Source organism: Sinocyclocheilus grahami, unplaced genomic scaffold, assembly GCF_001515645.1.
Source record: "Sinocyclocheilus grahami isolate Dianchi unplaced genomic scaffold, SAMN03320097.WGS_v1.1 scaffold320.1, whole genome shotgun sequence".
In the NCBI taxonomy this organism is placed as follows: domain Eukaryota; kingdom Metazoa; phylum Chordata; class Actinopteri; order Cypriniformes; family Cyprinidae; genus Sinocyclocheilus; species Sinocyclocheilus grahami.
The window spans coordinates 265,823-284,298 of record NW_015505499.1 but is presented as its reverse complement, the minus strand read 5'-3'; the positions used below and the strand labels follow the sequence as shown (position 1 = coordinate 284,298).

Genomic DNA, 18,476 nt, shown 5'->3' with positions numbered 1-18,476 from the left:
TATATATATATATATATATAATGAAAATGGAAAATATACACTGATTTGTATCACCAGGTTTAACAGACATCTCAGATGTTCCATGTTATCGGGACATTTATAAGGAGAACATGGATGTAGACCCAACTTATGAACCCAACAGCGCAGAGGAGGAGAACCTCTTCTCACAATACTCAGAAAACATTCTGATCAAGCTGAGTGCCTACCTGACCTCTGTCCGCCAGCACCAAAATCTGTTTGTGTTTGAGGCATCTCATAGACTATCTGATGTGGTCCGACTCACTGAGGACAACATTGATCTGGCCACCTACCAGAGGCTACAGAAAAGGCTGTCAGACCACGTTATTCTGGTGAGAAAGCACCTCGAGAGGAATGCAGAAGTCTCCAGGGACCTCGTCTACCTGAAACTCATCACATTCCTGGTGCCCCTGCTGATATCCTTGAGGAAAAAGATGTTGATTCCTAATTTTTCTCAAATGCTTTCACCTTTGTCAGGTTTGCGTTGTCTTTTGATCACTGCTATGTCTGATTAATATGTGAGTGGATTGACATTGGTGAATGCATTTTGCTTTGCTTAAAGATGATAAGCTGAAAACAGAACGAGAGGTTCCTCCACATCTTCTCGGACCAGACTTTGCCTGCAAGCACTTTCCACAGAAGCAGAATCAGTATTTTCACCTTCACGGAGGGATTGAATTTGATGTGGGGACTCCTCCTCTTGATGACATCACTGAGGAAATGAAGGTGAGATATGAGTCTAAAGCACTTTTTAAAATCAACTTTCAGTTTAATACTTACTTTAATACACTCAGAAAATGTCAAGTTTATTTCCCTTTAGAATTTGCTTAATTAGTTGTTAGTAAAGTATGCAACCATAAATGTAATAATAATAACAAACGTAAATAATAATAATAAAACATGAAATAAAAAAATTAAAATGTAATAATAAAACATAACAATATTATTGTTATTATTATTATTAACATTGCAGATATCAAATTAAATACATAAATAACAGATGAAAAATGACTAAATTGATCCACATATGCAAACTAGGGGTATACCATACAAATTCCTTTTTAATATAAATCAAAGCAATGTAAACAAATATTCAAAAATCGAATGAATAATGAACCGTTCATTTGAAAAGTACTGGTTGTTGCTATGTACTTTAGGGTATTAAATAGATTATTTATAGTATTAACCCTGTAAAGCCTAAAATAATATTCAAAATAAATATTTTTATTTATTTTGGAATGAATGGATCAGTTTATTCAACCTTTAGAAAAAGAAAAAAAAAAACATTTTGTTGAGTATCATATTTAATACTTTTAAGCTTTTATGGCTCATATAGTATAGGAGACATAGGAGAATATGGAGCTCATACTTAAGTAGGAAAAAACACCTCAGATTTATTCAGAGGCCCCAACGGAGTAAAAATATGCAATTTGGTGCAGTTGTTTATATGACCAAAAGGTAAGTTGAAATTCTGATGTAGTAGATTGTGTACAACAGGTTTTCCAGCAGTATGATACAGTATGCTTAATTTGGTTAAATAGATATTAATTTTTTTTGTGTAGGTAGCTTTCAGAACACTTCAGACTCAAGCCGCCAATTACCTTTATGAGTTACTTCGTCAGGACTCCACTTATAAAACACAGTTTCCAATTCCACTCAGTGAGATCGAAGGGAAAAGGTCAGCACTCTTTATAGTATAAATGCATGCAATTATATATTCAATGAAATAAATGCTGTACACCTAAAATGTTGCGTTTTATAGCATCTAACATACACTTGTGTTTTGCAGCTATAATGTCATCTGCATTGAGTTAGAGTCGCTTTATCCTCAACATAACATGGTTCAGTGGTGGGGGGCTTTAAACACTTCCATCAAAATCCTCAAAGGGAAGAGACTGCCCTTGACAGACATCGAGCTACACGAGCAATTCAAGAAAACATTTGGTTACACAAAAGCCATAAAGTGCAAGGTAATAACTGACAATCAATTCATACTTTGGGTTCAGAGTCACTCAATGTACATACTCTGTACTTAAACATGGAAATGTGCTTCTAACTCAGACGGTAGCATTTGGGCTGAAGGCAGCAGCAGAGAGAGGAATGTGTGCAGCGTTTCACTCACTGAGTTGCAGGAACCCGACGTCCCACCTGCACGTTCTTGATGAGCAGGGTCTCTCTCTGCTTCACCACGCTGCAGCCAACAACCAATCACACATCATCCTCCAGCTCGCTGCAGCAGGAGTCAACCTCAACCAGATACGCAGCGAGAGATTCACTAACTCAGGTCAATGCAACACAAATGCATTAAAAGCTTACAGACATTTCTATATGTTCTTACGTTACATTTTCTTTATTGTCAGGAAAATCAGTTGTTGGAGGTCCATTCCTAGAAGGAGCAGGTAAGAATATTTAAAGCTGTCATATCCTGAAAGAAAAAGAAAAACCAAAAATGTAAAAAATGACAACCAATATTAATATTTTTTATTTAATATCTAAATATGCATTATATAGCCTATATTTTTTGTAATAATATGTTTTACTTATTAAGGGGCTTTTATTAAGGTCACATGAAAAAGACAAAAAAAATGCTATCAATGATGTCAAACCTGGTATAACACATCTAACTGTATGGTTATTATTATTATTGTGCTTTATTTAATACGTGAAACCTCCACTTCAAAAAGCAAAATTGATGCAACCAGTAGTGTTTAGCATCAGTGATGTAAAACCTGGCTCAATGCGTCCAAAGATGTTTTTTTTAACATTTATTTCCCTTTTAGGGCTCACTCCACTGCACCTTGCTGCACAATGTGGCTCCCTTGAATCTCTAAGCTGTCTTCTAGCACTGCGAGCAGACTACAAACTTGTGGACAAGAGGAGTTGGATGGCTATTCATTTTGCAGCCTTTTACGGCCAAGTGGCATGTATTCAAGCGCTATGTAGGAAAGACCCTGCTTTATTGGAGATGAAGACCACTGCTGAGTACGTGATATATTTTAGCACTAAATTTACTGTAAGGATATACATGTTTATGTATATATTTTAATGTATACATTTCAAAAGTTGAAGATTTTTTAATGGTTTTGAGAGAAGTCTCACCAAGGCTGCATTTATTTGATCAACAATTCAGTACAAACATTAATATTGTGAATTATTATTACAATTTAAAATAACTGTTTTCTATTTTGGTATATTTTAAAATGTAATTAATTCCTGTCATGGCAAAGCTGAATTTTCAGCAGCCATTAGTTCAGTCTTCAGTGTCACATTATCCTTCAAAAATCATTCTAATATGCTGATTTGGTACTAGAGAAACATTTCTTCTTATTATCAATGTTGTAAACAGTGATACATTTCCTTTCTGCATTTTTTGATGCATAGAAAGTTCAATTGGATGATTGTTTTTTTTTTTCAGGTATGGCAGTTCACCGCTGTTATTGTCAGCGACCTCGGGTTCAGTGGAAGCTCTGGACGTCCTGTTGTCCACTGGGGCAAACTGGAGAGAGGAAGACAGCAAGGGCAATAACTCTGTCCACCTGGCAGCACTTTACTTTCACACAGATATCCTTAGACACCTCATTCAGCTGAACTTGAACGGGCTTCCTGTGTGGAAGATTCTTGTCGGTATGATATTGTAGATTTAAAATGTGCATTCCAAATTGTCAGCAGTCAAAACTAAACTTTTATTGTATGTAGAAATATTTATATTATCAGACAGAAATCATTAAGCTTCTCATTTAGAATTTCAACACATTTTTTATTACAATATTCCACATTTTAGATGAGTAGCAAATTATTTATTTAAATGAATAATTAGTTAAAAAATTTTTTTTTTAAATTTGTGATTTAGTGACTTGCCTGATCTCCATTTTTTTTTCTGCAGAAATGATCCAGAGCCAGGACACCAGACGGCTGGAGATGGCCCTCAGGTGCCTTGAGGCTCTTTGTGTAAACATTGAGTCCTCCTGTGAGGATATAATGAAAGCAGGTCATAGATATATAAAGTCTTGATAAGCAAGCTAATTTCATACATCTCAATTTTACATAATTTCTGCTATTTAAAAAGCTAAATGTTAGAACAATGGTTCTCAACTGGTAGGTCCTGGCCCCAAAATTGGTCACATGACTGTTCTGACAGCGGGAAAATTACAATGTAAATAATTTTTAATACAATTTAATGGAATATTTCTCATATTCAGCAACCTACTACAATATTTTAATCTAAAAGCATTTTAATACTTTTGTAGAGTAAACAATATTACTACTCAAGGTTTCTGCAGGTCTTAAAAAGGGTTTAAAAAGTCTTAATTCACCCTTCATCAAATTAAGGCCTTAAAAAGCTCTTAAATCAGAGCAGAAAGTCTTTCCCTTTGTATTAAGTCGATTTTTTTAAGCCTATTTGTGGATATTTGTTCTAGTTTCAAAAATAAACACAATTCATTTTGATCACTTTCATAGAAAACAAGACTTCTTACCTTATGTAATTTTGCTTCTCAAGTAAATGTATTTTGATTTATGAATCTTTAAACATTTGCACCAATGAACAACAAAAATCAAAACATCACTTTTCTGTGATCAGAATGTATAAAACAAGTTATTACCATATTCTAGTAGTTGAGAACAGAAATATTCCAGCTATTTTTTTTCTAAAATGTTTTTTAAAAATAATGGAGATTGGTTGGAAGTTGTATTTATAACAGTTAAAGTGTTGCTAATACAACTCATTGTTTGCTGAATAGACATTTACATTTAGAGAACATATTGATATATTGTGTTCTCTTCAATTTATTCCTATAATTTTTCTTTTCTTGGTCGTAAAAATGTACCTTCATAAATCCTGAAGAAACTACTGTGTTGAATCGCCACTTGAAAAAAAAGTGGGTTCTGAGGTTAAATCATTTGAGAACCACTGAGCTAGAAGATTGAGTAATGTTAGCAGATTGCATTATGTTTCTGCCTAATAATAATCACTGCACTGCAGGAGGTATTGCAGTGCTGGTGGGTCTCCTTTGTTCAGATAGACTGGTGGTGCAGTGCATGGCTACAGCTGTGCTGTGTCATATGTCAGAGAATAGGAAAGTCTGTGAAGATCTGGTGCATCATGGTGCCGTACCAGTGCTGATCAAGCTCCTCAGCGGCCACCAGCCTGAGCTGCACTCTCGCTGTGCTGTTATACTGGCCGATCTGGCGGGACACAGTGAACAGCACCAAAACCTCATTGCTCAGTTGGTGAGTCAAAAAACTTTTATGCTGTCTATACACATTTAAAGAACTTAAAACATCTGTTTTAAACAAATGCCCCCCAATTTTTTGTCTAGGGTGGGGTGGCCTTGGTAGTCAAGCTCCTGACCTCTGACCTACAAGATGTGCTAGTAAATGCTGTCAGATGCATCCGTACACTATGCGTCAAAAGCCTGTGCAACCAAACCGCTGTTGCACATGCTGGAGGAGTTCCACATCTTGTTGAATTCCTGTCTGTGAACTCTGGTACTGTTTACTTCCTGTAAAATATGCACTCATTTGCATTTAGATTAAATAGCTGTGTTTTTGTCTGACAGAAGTACTACAGGAAGAGGCCTGCTTGGCTCTTGCAGAGCTGGCTCGGGGTCACCAGGAGAACCAGGAGCTCATATGTGAGGCAGGAGCGGTCTGTGCCCTGGTGCAAGCCCTGCGAGAGAGGAAGATTCCTGTTAAGGTCAAGGCAGCCACAGCGCTTGAATCTATAGCCAGTCAAAATCCTGCCATCCAGCAGTGCTTCCTCAGGCAATCAGCTGCCAAGGATCTTTTACAACTTTTAAAGGTAATGTAACAGCAGCTTTAGTAATTAAATATGTTGCCTCTGCACAGCAAAATCCCCAGAGTTAAATCAACTCTGCTCAGAGTACATATTGTCCGAATCTACAGAGTGTTAAAGTAACACTGAAGCCGAGTTAAAGTTAATGGGATAATTAAGCAATTATTTTAATTGATGAGTGAGCATTAATAAAGAAAACCCACTGTTAACAATGTTGAAGATGAACAACTACTGCTCAGGCTTTTAGACATGAAAACGTATCACATAATCCTCAACAGTGGTAACTCTGCTTCAGTGTTACTTTAACACTCTGTAGATTGGGACAATATGTACTCTGAGCAGAGTTGATTTAACTCTGGGGATTTTGCTGTGTGGGTAATTAAGCCATTTTTCGTCACTTTTCAAAAACATACAGTGTTAGTAATGCAGGGATAACTTGGAATAAATCAATATAAAGATGTTTTTTTTTGGTCACACTATGTACTGTTGGGTTTTTTGAATGGTGTTCTGGAGAACTGCCATCAAAATTTTTACCCATCAAAAATATGATTTACATCCATTAGTGCATAAACTGTTTAGAGTCACAGTATGAATTTATGAGGAATGGTTTTGTTGCTTAGGAGGAACATTAATTGGGTTCAATGTTTTGTTTTATATTGTTTTATTATTTTATTGTATGTGTTGCAGTACTTTGGATATAAGAAGAGCACATTATAAATAAATGTAGTATTATTGTTTAAAAGTGAAATGAATATGGATGCAGCTACTACAGACCATACGTAAAATTATTTTTAGCATGTTTTTAAACACTAATTTACTAAATTATGTTTTACTAGCATTAAAATTAAAACAAAAAAAATTTAAAAGATAAGCTACAAGCCAATTCTGTTAGATTCTGTCATATAGATATTACACTAAAGTTTAGTTGAATATTAATATTTATAGAATTGTTCTTATTAGTACACATCAGAAAATTGCATAATCACTCAAAATATTTTTTAAATAATATTAATTTATTAATTAATTTAGTTATTAATATGCTTATAATTTATGCTTGTAGTAATTTATTTAGAATATTATTATAAATAAAACAACTTTGATCCATTTTCTAACAAAAAGACCATTTCCTCCAAATATATTTAAAAAAAAAAATTTTAGTATTTAAGTTTAGTAATTTAGTAAATGTAAGTAATTCTTTAGTAATTTAGTGGTCCTGACAGAAGTGTATTTTATATATATTTTTTAAAAAAGTCAGATTTTTGGGGGTTTAATTGCCTTGAAAACTTGGTTCTCATATTGCATAAAGTCTCAAGTCAACCGTTGGCACAGTAAACTCTTTCTGAACTTTGCCCTGTGTTCAGGTGTTCCAGCTGGATGTGCGGGAGCAGGGTGCAACAGCTCTATGGGCCCTGGCAGGACAAACTCTGAAGCAACAGAAGCTCATGGCACAGCAGATGGGTTACCCAGTCATCCTTGACCTTCTTCTGTCCTCTTCAGACAAAATGCAATACGTGGGTAAGGCCCGATACAAATTGATCTCATTATACACTGTCCCAAAAGAGATCACCAAGTTCCATCCAACCAATCAGTCACCCATGAATGTAAGTAACACTCACTGCAAAGCTGTCGTCCAGACAGAAGAAGCACCAAATGCAATAAAAACAGCTTCCCATTGACTACATGTTGACAGGCACTGGATAAACTGAGCAGATTGACTACCTGAGCTTCTCCCTGTCACTGACAGAACAGGTCCGGTCCAGCGGGTAAGCGGCCAGCACTTCCTGTCTTGAGACAGCACTGATCTGCTAGACTCATTAGACAGGAAGGCATGCACAGTGGAATGTCATTCCCCCTGTGGGTTTCTCCGTAAACATTGCTTACAAGAGTTGCTGTGTCTCTTGTATTGCTATTAGTGTTAAACTATGACCCGATTACAGGCTGTGATTTCAAAACGATGCTATATTCCAAGAGTGCTTCCTCTTCATTCAGGTGTCTGGATCGTGTCTCCCGTGGATCGTCTGTTAAAACATTTTGTCAGACAGATGTTCCCTAAAAATATTTTTCAGACAGAACTGTCCGCACCTTCATAACTATGGAAGCTTGTTTCTGCCATGGAATAAAAAATAGTAGTAAAAAAAAAAATTGTATAAATAAAAATATAGTATAAATATAATATAAATAGTTAATTGCTACTTTTTTCTTGCAATTGTGAGTTCATATCTCACAATTCTGACTTTTTTCTTAGAATTGTGAGTTAATATTTTGCAGGTGCAACTTATAAAATCCTAATTGCAAGTTTACATCGCACATTTCTGACTTTTTTCTTCAGAATCGCAAATTTCACATCTCAGATTTTTGACTTTTTTCTTGGAATTCTAAGTTTACATTTCGCAATTGTTTTTTTTTTTGTGTAATCATGGAATAAAAATAAAATTTACCATCTCACAATTCTGACTTTATTTTCCTTTGAATTCTGAGTTTATCTCTCACAATTTTGTCTTAATTTTCTCTGAATTCTTGTTTTTCTTTTTCTAAGTTTACATCTCGCAATTCTTAAAAAAAAAAAAAAGCTAATTGCAACTTTTTATCTCACAATTCAAGTATATCAACTCACAATTTTGAGTTTATATTTTTCTCAGAATTGTGAGAAAAAAGTTAGAATTATGAGATAAAAAGCTGCAATTACCATTTTTTATGCCCCGGAAGAAACAAGCTTCCATACATATTGTAACAAATTATCCACCCCCAGAGAACGTTATCTGCACGTATCTCGTCATTTCATAGGCTGCCAAGCGGCAATAGCGCTTAGCCGAGATAGTCGAACCCATCAGGATGGCTTTTGCAGGGAGTATGGGGTGCCGCCTTTGGTGCGTTTGCTTCGAGGGTCTCGAACAACACTGAAGACCCTGCTCAGTGTCATCAAAGCACTGGGTTGTTTGTGCATTGGTAGTATCTCACACTTTTTCTTTCATTTCTTTGATATAAATGGCTTTGTGTTACAGTGCAAATGGTAAACCTGTTTTTTTTGTGGTTGCAGGAGTGGCGCTCACTACTAATAAAAAGAGTCAAAAGATTATTTACAGAGAAAAGGCCATTTCTACATTATTAGAGCTTTTAAAAACCCATGAATCTCTGGAGGTACAGGTAAGTATTCATTTAAAAAATTAAATGAGATGAGATTAAAACAGGAAATTACTTCATAGTGTTTTTAAATGGCATTAGGTGCAAGTGGCTAAGACTCTCGCCTGCGTGCTGCTGGGGAACCAAAAACTCCAGAGGGAATTCTGGGAACAAGAGGACTTCTCTTACGATATCATTCTGGAGCTCATGGGGGCTGAAAACAAAGTAATTTACATTTTTTACCACTTTAATCTTGGTTTGAAATATTTCACGGTGCTCATGTGATGCCACTGATATTCTGAATGTGTTTGTTTAAATGAATTGCTTAGCAAGTCTTCTCTTTCAGAGCATTTGTCTGGATGCTGGACATGCATTGTCCCTGTTTGCTTACAACAACAAAGCCCAACAGAAGGCAATTCGACAAACAGGAAGAATACTAATGAACACATATGAGACATTTTTGAGTTCTGACAATGAAACAGAACAAGCAAAAGCTGCATTTCAGGTAGTCAGAAGATTCAGAACATATACATTGGGGTCCAAAAGTCTGAGACCACAATCAAATTTATTTTACATCCTTTTCTACATTAATAAAATCTTATTGAATAAATATCAAAGATAGTGTCCAATTTACATCATAACTTTTTTTTTTTTCATTTACAAACTCCAAAAAATAAAATAAAAAGGCAGGTTTTCAATGTGACATTGTTTTCAAAAAAACATTTACCATAGTAGAAAATGAACAGATGTTATGATGTTTTAATGAACAGCTGTAAAGGGCTGGAAAAACAGTTAATTTAACTGACTCCTCATTTGTTTGACAGATAGTTGTGTTAGCCAGAGTAATTAGTGGATCAGATGAAGTGACTTTGACTGCAAGGGGAGTCACTGTTCTTGTTGAATTACTGCAGTCTGACCAATCCACCACTGTGGTCATTACAGGTAAGTTTAAATTGTAATGATATTTCACAATATTACAGTTTTAAAGGGTTAGTTCACCCAAAAATGAAAATTCTGTCATTAATTACTCACTCACCCTCGTGTTGTTCCAAACCCGTAAGACCTTCGTTTATTTTCGGAAACACAATTTAAGATATTTTTGATGAAATCTGAGGGCTCTCTGACCCTCCCATAGACAGCAAGGTAACTACCACGTTCAAGGTCAAGAAAATTACCAAGATGATCGACAAAGTAGTCCGTGTGACATCGGTGGTTCAACTGTAAAGTTACGAAGCTACGAGAATACTTTTTTTGCGCAAAGAAAACAAAAATAACGACTTAATTCCACATTTTCGTCTCTACTGCGTCACTTGTGGATGCGCTTTCACGACCATACCATACTGGTATATGGACCAGTACCATATACGCGAGCGTGTGGCGGCGCTGACCCAGATCCGCCGTAATGACGTCATTGTCCACAAGTGACGCAGTAGAGATAAAAATGTGTAATAAAGTCATTATTTTTGTTTTCTTTGTGCAAAAAATATTCTTGTAGCTTCGTAACTTTACAGTTGAACCACTGATGTCACACGGACTACATTGTCGATCATCTTGGTACTTTTCTGGACCTTGAACGTGGTAGTTACCTTGCTGTCTATGGGAGGGTCAGAGAGTCCTCAGATTTCATCAAAAATATCTTAAATTGTGTTCCAAAGATGAACGAATGTCTTACGGGTTTGGAACAACACAATGGTGAGTAATTAATGACAGAATTTGAATTTTTGGGTGAACTAACCCTTTAATGTATTTATCAAATAAATGCATCACTTTGTGAGCATAAGAGACCTTTTTCAAAACCATTAACAAATCTTACAGACCCCAAACCTTTGAATGGTAATATATATATATATATATATATATATATATATATATATATATATAAATGAGAAAAAAATCTTGTGTAACATTTCATCTTGTCTTACTCCAGCACAACTACTTGCTAGCCTGGTTCACACAAGAGCAGGTATTACTAATGCCATTGTCACCATGGGTGCTGTAGAGCATCTTTCTGCTCATCTGGACTCAGAGGATGAAGAGGTTGATTGTGTTTAATTGGCTAATGCAATGTTTCCCAGTCAACAAAAATAAGTGCTTAAAACAGTATTTCTAGGATTTTTGAAACTATTATTCCTTCCTACATTTTAGGTTCGAACAGCTTGTGCAAGTGCTCTGGGTTACCTGACCTCCAATCGATATGCTCATCGACAGCTTCTGGCCAAATGTAGAAAATCCCCTCACATATATGACCTCCTAATGGAGAATTTAGCTAAAGATGCCAGAATATCGCAATTCTTTACAGAAGAGTTTGAAAGACAGAGAAGAATAGGGTTGCCGTCTCTCAGGTGCTTTAAATTTAGTCAGGAAGAATATGAGGCCTTTGATAATTCACAAGCATAATTTGTTTTCTTTCTGTTTTCTCCATTGCAGTTTGGAGATAAATGGCGGCCCTCCTGTGCCTCATCGTGATAATAAAGGTATTTCAATTGATTTATGACAGAGTGATATTGTGATCCTGGCTAAAGCAATGAGGAATATCTCTCACATACAGCTGTTTGCGCTATATCATTTCTTACCAGGACTGGCAAAGAGAGTGAATGATAGGTGTAGTCAGTCAGCAATCGGTGACAGAGAAACACCAGCTCCTTTGCCACACCATGTAAGACAGAGGGCCAGAACCGCCAACTCCAGAGTCAGAACGTCCTGCCACAGTGCCCCAAAACAGAGGTTGAATGAAAATACATGAAAGGTCATGATCTCCGGCACTGCCGTTCACACCAAAAGGCGATTGAAAAGAAATAACATCATACACTTTGAATTAAAGCATTTACAAAACACAAACATTTACATTTCTTTAAATAAATAATCATTTATTAATAAGTAGGAGATGCCCTTTTAACAGCATGTCAAGAGTTTATCCTCAGTTTTAATGGGGGAAGTTTGATTGTAGCGTCTTTCACTTCTGAAGTGATGTCTAATCCAAGTGGTGCCCTAAAATGAATGAAAAATGTCATGACATCAAAACAGACTCCTATCATATACAATCAGTGCTGGGTAGATTACTTACAAACTGTCTGTTACTGATCACAAATTATATGATGAAAATTTGAAATGTAATCTATTAGATTACACATTTCTGGTAATCTAATCTAAACTTTTTGATGACTTTTGACCTAAGATTTGAATAGGATTATTTTGTACCTCACTGTCAAAAATATAAAGAGAAACAACACATATTCCATTCTTTGTTATCAACAACAAGACGTGCATTAAACATCACATTACATCAGAGTTTCCTAAAGTGGGGTTTTTGAGTTGATGGAAAGCTAATAATTAAATCTTAAAAATGTCAACTAAAAATAAATAAATACATGATTTTAAAATATAAACGTTACAAAAACACTCACTTAAAATATATATTTAATTTGATGAAAGATTACAAAGACAAACTTTTTTTTAAACTTAGAAATGACATTAACCGATAAATTGTGCACAATAAGACCAGAAACATGCATTGAAAATGTAAATAAGTCCAATTTATTTACTTGCAAAGTAAATGTCATTTTAACTTACTTTGGTTCATAGTTGACCTCTTCGGTATAGGACATGATCCCCTTTCTTTGCTTTAGTCTCTCTATGCCATTCCTAACAACAATAGTGAGAAACAAAAGTCAGTGGCTTATACATGTCAACAAGGCTGTAAGGCAATATGCACCATTTTTATGCTCTTACCATGCAATCATCACTCCATTATCAGTGCAAAATTTTGTCGGAGGGCAAAGCAGATGCAATCCAGTGGCATCTGTGACAATTTTCAGAGTCTGTCTGATGTATTCATTACTTGCTACTCCTCCGGAAACAACCTACAAAGGTGCAAAAGTGGAAGAGTAGATTTTTGGTGGAATTTTTACCAAATGTCAATTCACCACAGGCATTTATTGGTTGAAGTTTTTAAATATTGCAAAATGATTAAGCCGAGTTAATTTAAAAATGAAATGCCACAACCAGGTCCTGGAGTGCGGAGAACTTACCAGGGTTGGATTATGCTGTGGTAGAAGACCTTTGGATTTACAGAACAAAATGGCACGATGTGTTCGTTTGGCTATGTGGGACGCCACAGTGTGTTGTGAGGCAGCAGCGATGTCTTTAACACATGATAATAAATGTCCTTTTTCAACACCTGTGGAAACATAACATATACGGTAATATAATAACTGATTAGGACTGTACACACACAATATATATATAGCCTTATTAGACTATTGCATTCCTATTCCAATTAATTGGTGTGAGCATGTTAATGCCAATTAATAGTCAAGTCTCCTGTGTACTTCAAATGAGAAGAGATATTTGCATCACATGCAGAGTTGCTGCCTGTTTACTGTTTTTTCAAATCAGTCACTTATAAGCTGCCATTTCAGTCCAGATGCTGCCTAAAAGGGCAGATGTCTATGTAGGCAGATCAAAAGCTTTTTGAAAAGAACCCGTTTCTTTTATTTTAAAGGAATAGATAAAGTACCTTCTTCTCTTTCTTTTTTGTTTATTGCCATTGTCACCTGGTTTCGCAAACCAGCAAAAGAGAAATTGCAGTCGTAGAGCTGCCCCATGGGTGCCTTGAAATGAAATGCGAGTCGATCCCCCTCTTTCGCCAAAAGCTCTATGGCTTGTCCACCGCTCAAAGTCGAGCACTCTGGGTGATTCCTAAGAGAAAGTCTTCTAGCAATCTGTCATTGAAAGGAAAGATAAAGAGTTTATATTATAAACATCCTACTGCTTTCCTTGTATTTGAAACGGATGTGATATCCTGACACTGTACCTTATCTAAAGTGTCCCCGGCTGCTACATCCAGTGTTTGCCCCAGAAGAAGAAATTCATCTATTCCTTTGGCCAGTGCAAGAAGAGAATGACCCCCCGAGACAAGGAGCACGAGAAAAGGGAAGTCTACGGGGTGTAGCATTTTTACAGTGAGGGCATGTGCCTCCATATGGTGTATAGGGATGAACGGCTTTTCGTGAAGTCTCACAAACTTCAGACTGAAATCCAAGCCGACCCCTAAGCTAAGGGCGAGACCAGGCTTCACTGTTGTGGCCACAGCTGTGAGTTCACTGGGTTCAATGCCGCTTCTGTCCAAAGCCTCCTGGACAACTCTAGAGATGTTTTCTCTGTGTAGGCGTTGGGCCACAGTTGGGATAATTCCACCCGTACTGTAAGAGAACAAATGAAATTAAATGCACCATAATTCAGCAGTCATTTTTTATCCTTACCTTATGTATATAAAACTGTATATTTTGAATCACCTTTTTGCTATTTTTGGAATTTGCATACATAGTCCTGACCTGAAAATGACCTACATTTATGAAAACAAAACAGAAAGTTACAAAAACGTACTAAAATTTTGATTTGGATGAGAGAATTCACAAACAAATATTCTAATTTAGTAGTTTAGGTATATCAAATCAACATACTAATCCATTACTAGCACTACTAACTAAAAGCCTGCCGACTTCCAGTGTGAAAATTAAAAGGTGTTTCTTCTCACAAACAAGTAAAATGATATAGAAGTAAAATAACAGCAGAATATCCAAGCTGTTTTTTCCCCTATACAATGACAGTGAATAGTTACTACAGCTGTTATTTTCAGTGAATAATGACTTGACTTATCTGTTTCTTAAAGCTACTGTATAGCTTAAGATGCGAAGTCAGTGTTGTTTTTGTTAAATAAAAACGAAGCCTATTAAAAATTGTGGTTTGTGGATTAAAACAAGATTGACATAAAATATAAATATTAGATGAAAAACGTAAATAAAAATTACAAATGCTGCCTTGCCAATTAAGCGAAATAAAATGTTAAAGTACTAAAATTACTTAAACTAACATTGAATAAAAATAAATAAAAAAACATGTAAATACTTTTAAAAATTAATAAAAATGAGTTAACAAATGAAAAAAATAAAAAAAGCTTTAAATTCACAAGTCACATATACAACTCATGATTTTTTTTCGGAAACACTGTGATGGTAAATAAATGACCACAGAATGGCCTTTTGAGAGATCTGTTCCTTTAGGATCATGAAAATATGTGATTAGTATGTGATTACTCTATGCATCAACTGAGGACATTTCTGAAGTCAGTGGCTATTCTTACTCCAGGTGTGTCTTTTTCTGAGAATGCAGAGATTCTCCCCGAATCACCCCAGTCTCGTCCAGCACAGCCGCCCCGGTCTCGTCGCAGCTCGTCTCAATCCCCAAAACGAACCGAGAGCGCGGTGTACTGAAGGCTCTTGGGGACGTGCAGTGCTTCATCCAGAAGCGAGCAGCTCCATTCAGAGCGCACGGGAACATGCTGATAAACACTGACGCTTCACTGTCGATTCCACTGGATTATCACTGATTTAACTCGACGGTCATCTGAAAGGATACATACGCTTCACCAATTCAAGCGACTCGAAAACACTGCTAACACTGCACTTGTATTTTCTTGTAAAACTTCATTTATGACCCTGTATGATCAAGGCGTTACTTATAAATACACCCTACTCACAACATACGTAAAGTTGGGTTCCGTTAGACTTTCTTTAAGATGAAAGTGATAAATAGTATTATAGAAAAATAGCTGTCTATACCCATTTGATGAATAAATAAGTATGCTAATAATAATATCAGCGCTAAACGACGGTCTAAAATAAAGAGCAAAACGGAACCATTAGCGTTTGCGCTTGTTTCCAATGGGATAATAATACAGGAGGGATCAAGACTCACATGGGAGCGATGTTTTACACAGGATTAATTCTTCACACTTGGCTGCTATAAAGAAGGTTGTTGGACAATTTCTAACTTATTTGATAATTAAAGTCCATTGTTTCCTCCAAATAAGGTAAAGGTCTATCAGCTGCACGTGTATTTATAAATTTAAATTCATTCATTCATTCTGTGTTTTAAATATTAAAAATATATATAGGCTCTTAAAAATATTATTTTGGGGGGGAGAGAAAAGACAAACATCTCGCCTGGTCAAAGAGCTTTCCCTGATCTACCCTTTACCCGATCTGCAGCACATAAAAAGAGTGAGGGCTTGCAAAGACAAAAGCACTTCTCATCCATTGGAGGTCATTGTGTGCTTGGCCAGGGATGTGCAGGTGATAGACTGCAAAGGAGTTACGCTTGCTGATCTGCTTTGCTCACAGTCTTTTGACTCCAGTGGTTTGGGAGAACCTTTCCTTGTCAAAATACCCGCCAATCCTCCACTAACCAGACCGCAGTTTGAAAAAGCTAGTAAACACTGGCCTACGTCATTTCACGAGGACAAACAAGTGACGTCTGCTCTGAGAGGCCAGTTATTCACTACTGATCAGAAAGCTAAAATGCAAAAGTACATGACGGCAGCTGTAGAGGCTGCAAAATCAGGCGGGAAGATGGGAATGGATGCGGTGGGCGCAGTGATTGTTGACCCAGAATCGGAGCAGATTGTTGCAGTGGGTCATGACTGTAAGCACGGCTCTCATCCGCTCCATCATGCTGTCATGATCTGTATTGATCTTGTGGCCTGTGGGCAAGGAGGAGGCGCCTACAGTTACGAGAAATATCCAGCCTGTCGGTTTAGCAGCTCCGAGTGCTTTAGGAATGCTTGCAATGCCAAAGAATCCGGTCTGCCTTACATCTGCACCGGATATGATCTTTACGTCACTCGAGAGCCGTGCGTGATGTGTGCAATGGCTTTGGTGCACTCAAGAATCAACAGAGTGTTTTATGGAGCACCCTCTGCAGATGGTGCCTTGGGAACCAAGTATAAAATTCACTGCCAAAAAGATTTAAATCATCACTTTGAAGTGTTTAAAGGTGTGATGCTAAATGCATGTGAGGCTTTACACAAAAAGTGAATAATTAGAGGCAATATTACATTGACATTTATGACATTTTAATTGTTTTTACATTTCTAACTACAGCAAATGTTTTTTTAAGCCCATAATAAAAAGTATTAAAATTAGTTGTCTACCTTTAAATTTCATATTCGATTTATCAGACCATCAAATCTTATATGACACATTGATCCGCACAACAGTTTCCAACATTGAGAGTAAGAAATGTTTGATAAGCACCACATCTGCATATCTGAATGATTTTTGAAGAATCATGTGACACTGATAAACTGGAGTAATGATGCTTACATTTCAGCTTTGACATCACAGGAATAAATTACATTTAAAAATATAATAAAATGGAAAGCAGTTATTTTAATATATACAAATATTTCAAAATGTTACAGTATTTTTGTTTAAATAAATCCAGCCTTTGTGAGCAAAGAAACTTTCTTAATATTTAAGAAATCTTTCCAACCTCAACTTTTTGAACAGTGGTGTTTATGATTGTACGAGTTTATATTTCACACAATTTATTTTTCTAGTGAACAACAGCGTTTCTAATACTTTGCAGTTTTCTTTGTTTGCAGCATGTCATGCAACACACCACATACTATGTTCATTCCTTTTCTCAAAACAAAAGGACAAAACAATTGGCACAGTCGAGCCTTCGTGAATATTGTCAAAAGACAAGAAAGTGGAAGAATACAAATAGTTTAATGGGTCTATGTTACAGTTTCTCAACTTCAATAATACTGTGACAGAAAAGAGCAAAGAAACATGATGGTTTGCTGAAGCTTGGTAATGATCCAGACATTTAAAATGACACTGAAATTGAGCTAAAAGTCAACTTGAAATATTCTGATTCAAACAGAAGATGAAAAAATGTAGGGAAGAACTTGATGTTTTGTTTCAGGGCAGAGAAAGCAGTTCAAAATCTTTTAAGGAAATGTTCTTTGAAATAATGTACACCGATAAAATGTGCAAAATGAGACCAGAAATATGTATTAAATTAAGAAAGTTCTATTTTTGATTTCATGTCGACTCAGTACTTAAAAGCCTAAAAGTTTTGTTAATGTTAATATTTTTCATTGTCACTTATAAGCTGTAAGACATTAACTAAACAGAACTACACATAGTATTGTGACGAACAAATATTTTTCAGGTAATCATGCAAACTGACGTTTTATTTGTCTCTGAAGCAATGATAACATTAACGAAACAGCAGAAAGGTTTCATGGCTTTTAAATGATTTTAAAAACACATTTGGTCAATTCATGGAATTATCTATGAATGTATTCAGAAATGTGAAGTGACGCTAAAAGCATAAAACTATCTTAGTGTATCAGTGTTGTGAGCACATTTGAACAAACAAGAACTAATTAACGGAAAAAGAAATTAACCATGAAACCTGGGCCAGCCCAGATCCACGAGGATCACAAAACAACTAACGAAAACACATTAAATATCTTAAGTTATTAATGCTTGTGGAATTGTCCTCCTAACTTGTCCCTACAACAATTTCTCAAGATATATCAAACAAAGAGACTCACAATTACACAGACTGTACAAAACTGCTAAGTGTACACAACTGCGGTACAAAGTACAAAGGGTTATCTCCTCTCCCACATCAGGCAACAGCTCCGAGTTGGTCTGTGCCCTCTGAACACTGGGCTTAATACTTGTTTATT

General features: G+C 36.0%; 5 protein-coding genes across 7 annotated transcripts in view; 3 read left to right on the top strand and 2 right to left on the bottom strand.

The window, feature by feature from the left end:
- Window positions 1–11,730, top strand: part of ankar (ankyrin and armadillo repeat containing) — a 12,538-nt gene extending 808 nt beyond the window's left edge. The window contains exons 2-23 of the mRNA XM_016294545.1: window positions 58–495; window positions 581–744; window positions 1,581–1,696; window positions 1,808–1,988; window positions 2,080–2,302; window positions 2,379–2,417; window positions 2,799–3,000; window positions 3,434–3,642; window positions 3,902–4,006; window positions 5,000–5,247; window positions 5,337–5,505; window positions 5,577–5,818; window positions 7,174–7,327; window positions 8,597–8,758; window positions 8,850–8,956; window positions 9,035–9,157; window positions 9,279–9,437; window positions 9,757–9,874; window positions 10,860–10,969; window positions 11,078–11,274; window positions 11,360–11,406; window positions 11,509–11,730. Coding sequence (XP_016150031.1) covers window positions 58–495; window positions 581–744; window positions 1,581–1,696; window positions 1,808–1,988; window positions 2,080–2,302; window positions 2,379–2,417; window positions 2,799–3,000; window positions 3,434–3,642; window positions 3,902–4,006; window positions 5,000–5,247; window positions 5,337–5,505; window positions 5,577–5,818; window positions 7,174–7,327; window positions 8,597–8,758; window positions 8,850–8,956; window positions 9,035–9,157; window positions 9,279–9,437; window positions 9,757–9,874; window positions 10,860–10,969; window positions 11,078–11,274; window positions 11,360–11,406; window positions 11,509–11,675 — 3,680 coding nt within the window. The 3' untranslated portion in view covers window positions 11,676–11,730. The remainder of the gene's footprint in view (window positions 1–57; window positions 496–580; window positions 745–1,580; window positions 1,697–1,807; window positions 1,989–2,079; window positions 2,303–2,378; window positions 2,418–2,798; window positions 3,001–3,433; window positions 3,643–3,901; window positions 4,007–4,999; window positions 5,248–5,336; window positions 5,506–5,576; window positions 5,819–7,173; window positions 7,328–8,596; window positions 8,759–8,849; window positions 8,957–9,034; window positions 9,158–9,278; window positions 9,438–9,756; window positions 9,875–10,859; window positions 10,970–11,077; window positions 11,275–11,359; window positions 11,407–11,508) is intronic.
- Window positions 11,731–11,823: 93 nt separating this feature from the next.
- On the bottom strand, window positions 11,824–15,797 carry osgepl1 (O-sialoglycoprotein endopeptidase-like 1). Of its 2 annotated transcripts, XM_016294554.1 has the most exons (8): window positions 15,471–15,797; window positions 15,075–15,337; window positions 13,746–14,133; window positions 13,449–13,653; window positions 12,961–13,109; window positions 12,662–12,792; window positions 12,503–12,574; window positions 11,824–11,920 (listed from the first exon to the last, which is right to left on the bottom strand). In XM_016294554.1, the coding sequence occupies exons 2-8, from the start codon at window positions 15,269–15,271 to the stop codon at window positions 11,836–11,838; spliced, it is 1,227 nt and encodes a 408-aa protein (XP_016150040.1). In that variant the 5' UTR covers window positions 15,272–15,337; window positions 15,471–15,797; the 3' UTR covers window positions 11,824–11,835. The 2 variants fall into 2 exon arrangements, with proteins under 2 accessions (XP_016150040.1, XP_016150039.1); XM_016294553.1 differs by lacking the exon at window positions 15,471–15,797 and having other exon boundaries at window positions 15,075–15,457.
- On the top strand, window positions 15,510–16,887 carry LOC107602133 (probable inactive tRNA-specific adenosine deaminase-like protein 3). Its single transcript, XM_016294544.1, has 2 exons — window positions 15,510–15,515; window positions 15,919–16,887. The coding sequence occupies exons 1-2, from the start codon at window positions 15,510–15,512 to the stop codon at window positions 16,804–16,806; spliced, it is 894 nt and encodes a 297-aa protein (XP_016150030.1). The 3' UTR covers window positions 16,807–16,887.
- The window catches only part of LOC107602147 (PMS1 protein homolog 1-like), a 35,291-nt gene continuing 33,048 nt past the window's right edge, over window positions 16,234–18,476 (top strand). For both annotated transcript variants that reach the window (XM_016294559.1, XM_016294558.1), the window contains exon 1: window positions 16,234–16,244. The gene's annotated coding sequence lies outside the window, so the exon portion shown is untranslated. The remainder of the gene's footprint in view (window positions 16,245–18,476) is intronic.
- ormdl1 (ORMDL sphingolipid biosynthesis regulator 1) overlaps window positions 18,276–18,476 on the bottom strand; it is a 4,452-nt gene continuing 4,251 nt past the window's right edge. Inside the window, exon 4 of the mRNA XM_016294560.1 lies at window positions 18,276–18,476. This exon is cut by the window's right edge and continues 140 nt beyond it. Within this exon, the coding sequence (XP_016150046.1) occupies window positions 18,472–18,476 (5 nt within the window). The 3' untranslated portion in view covers window positions 18,276–18,471.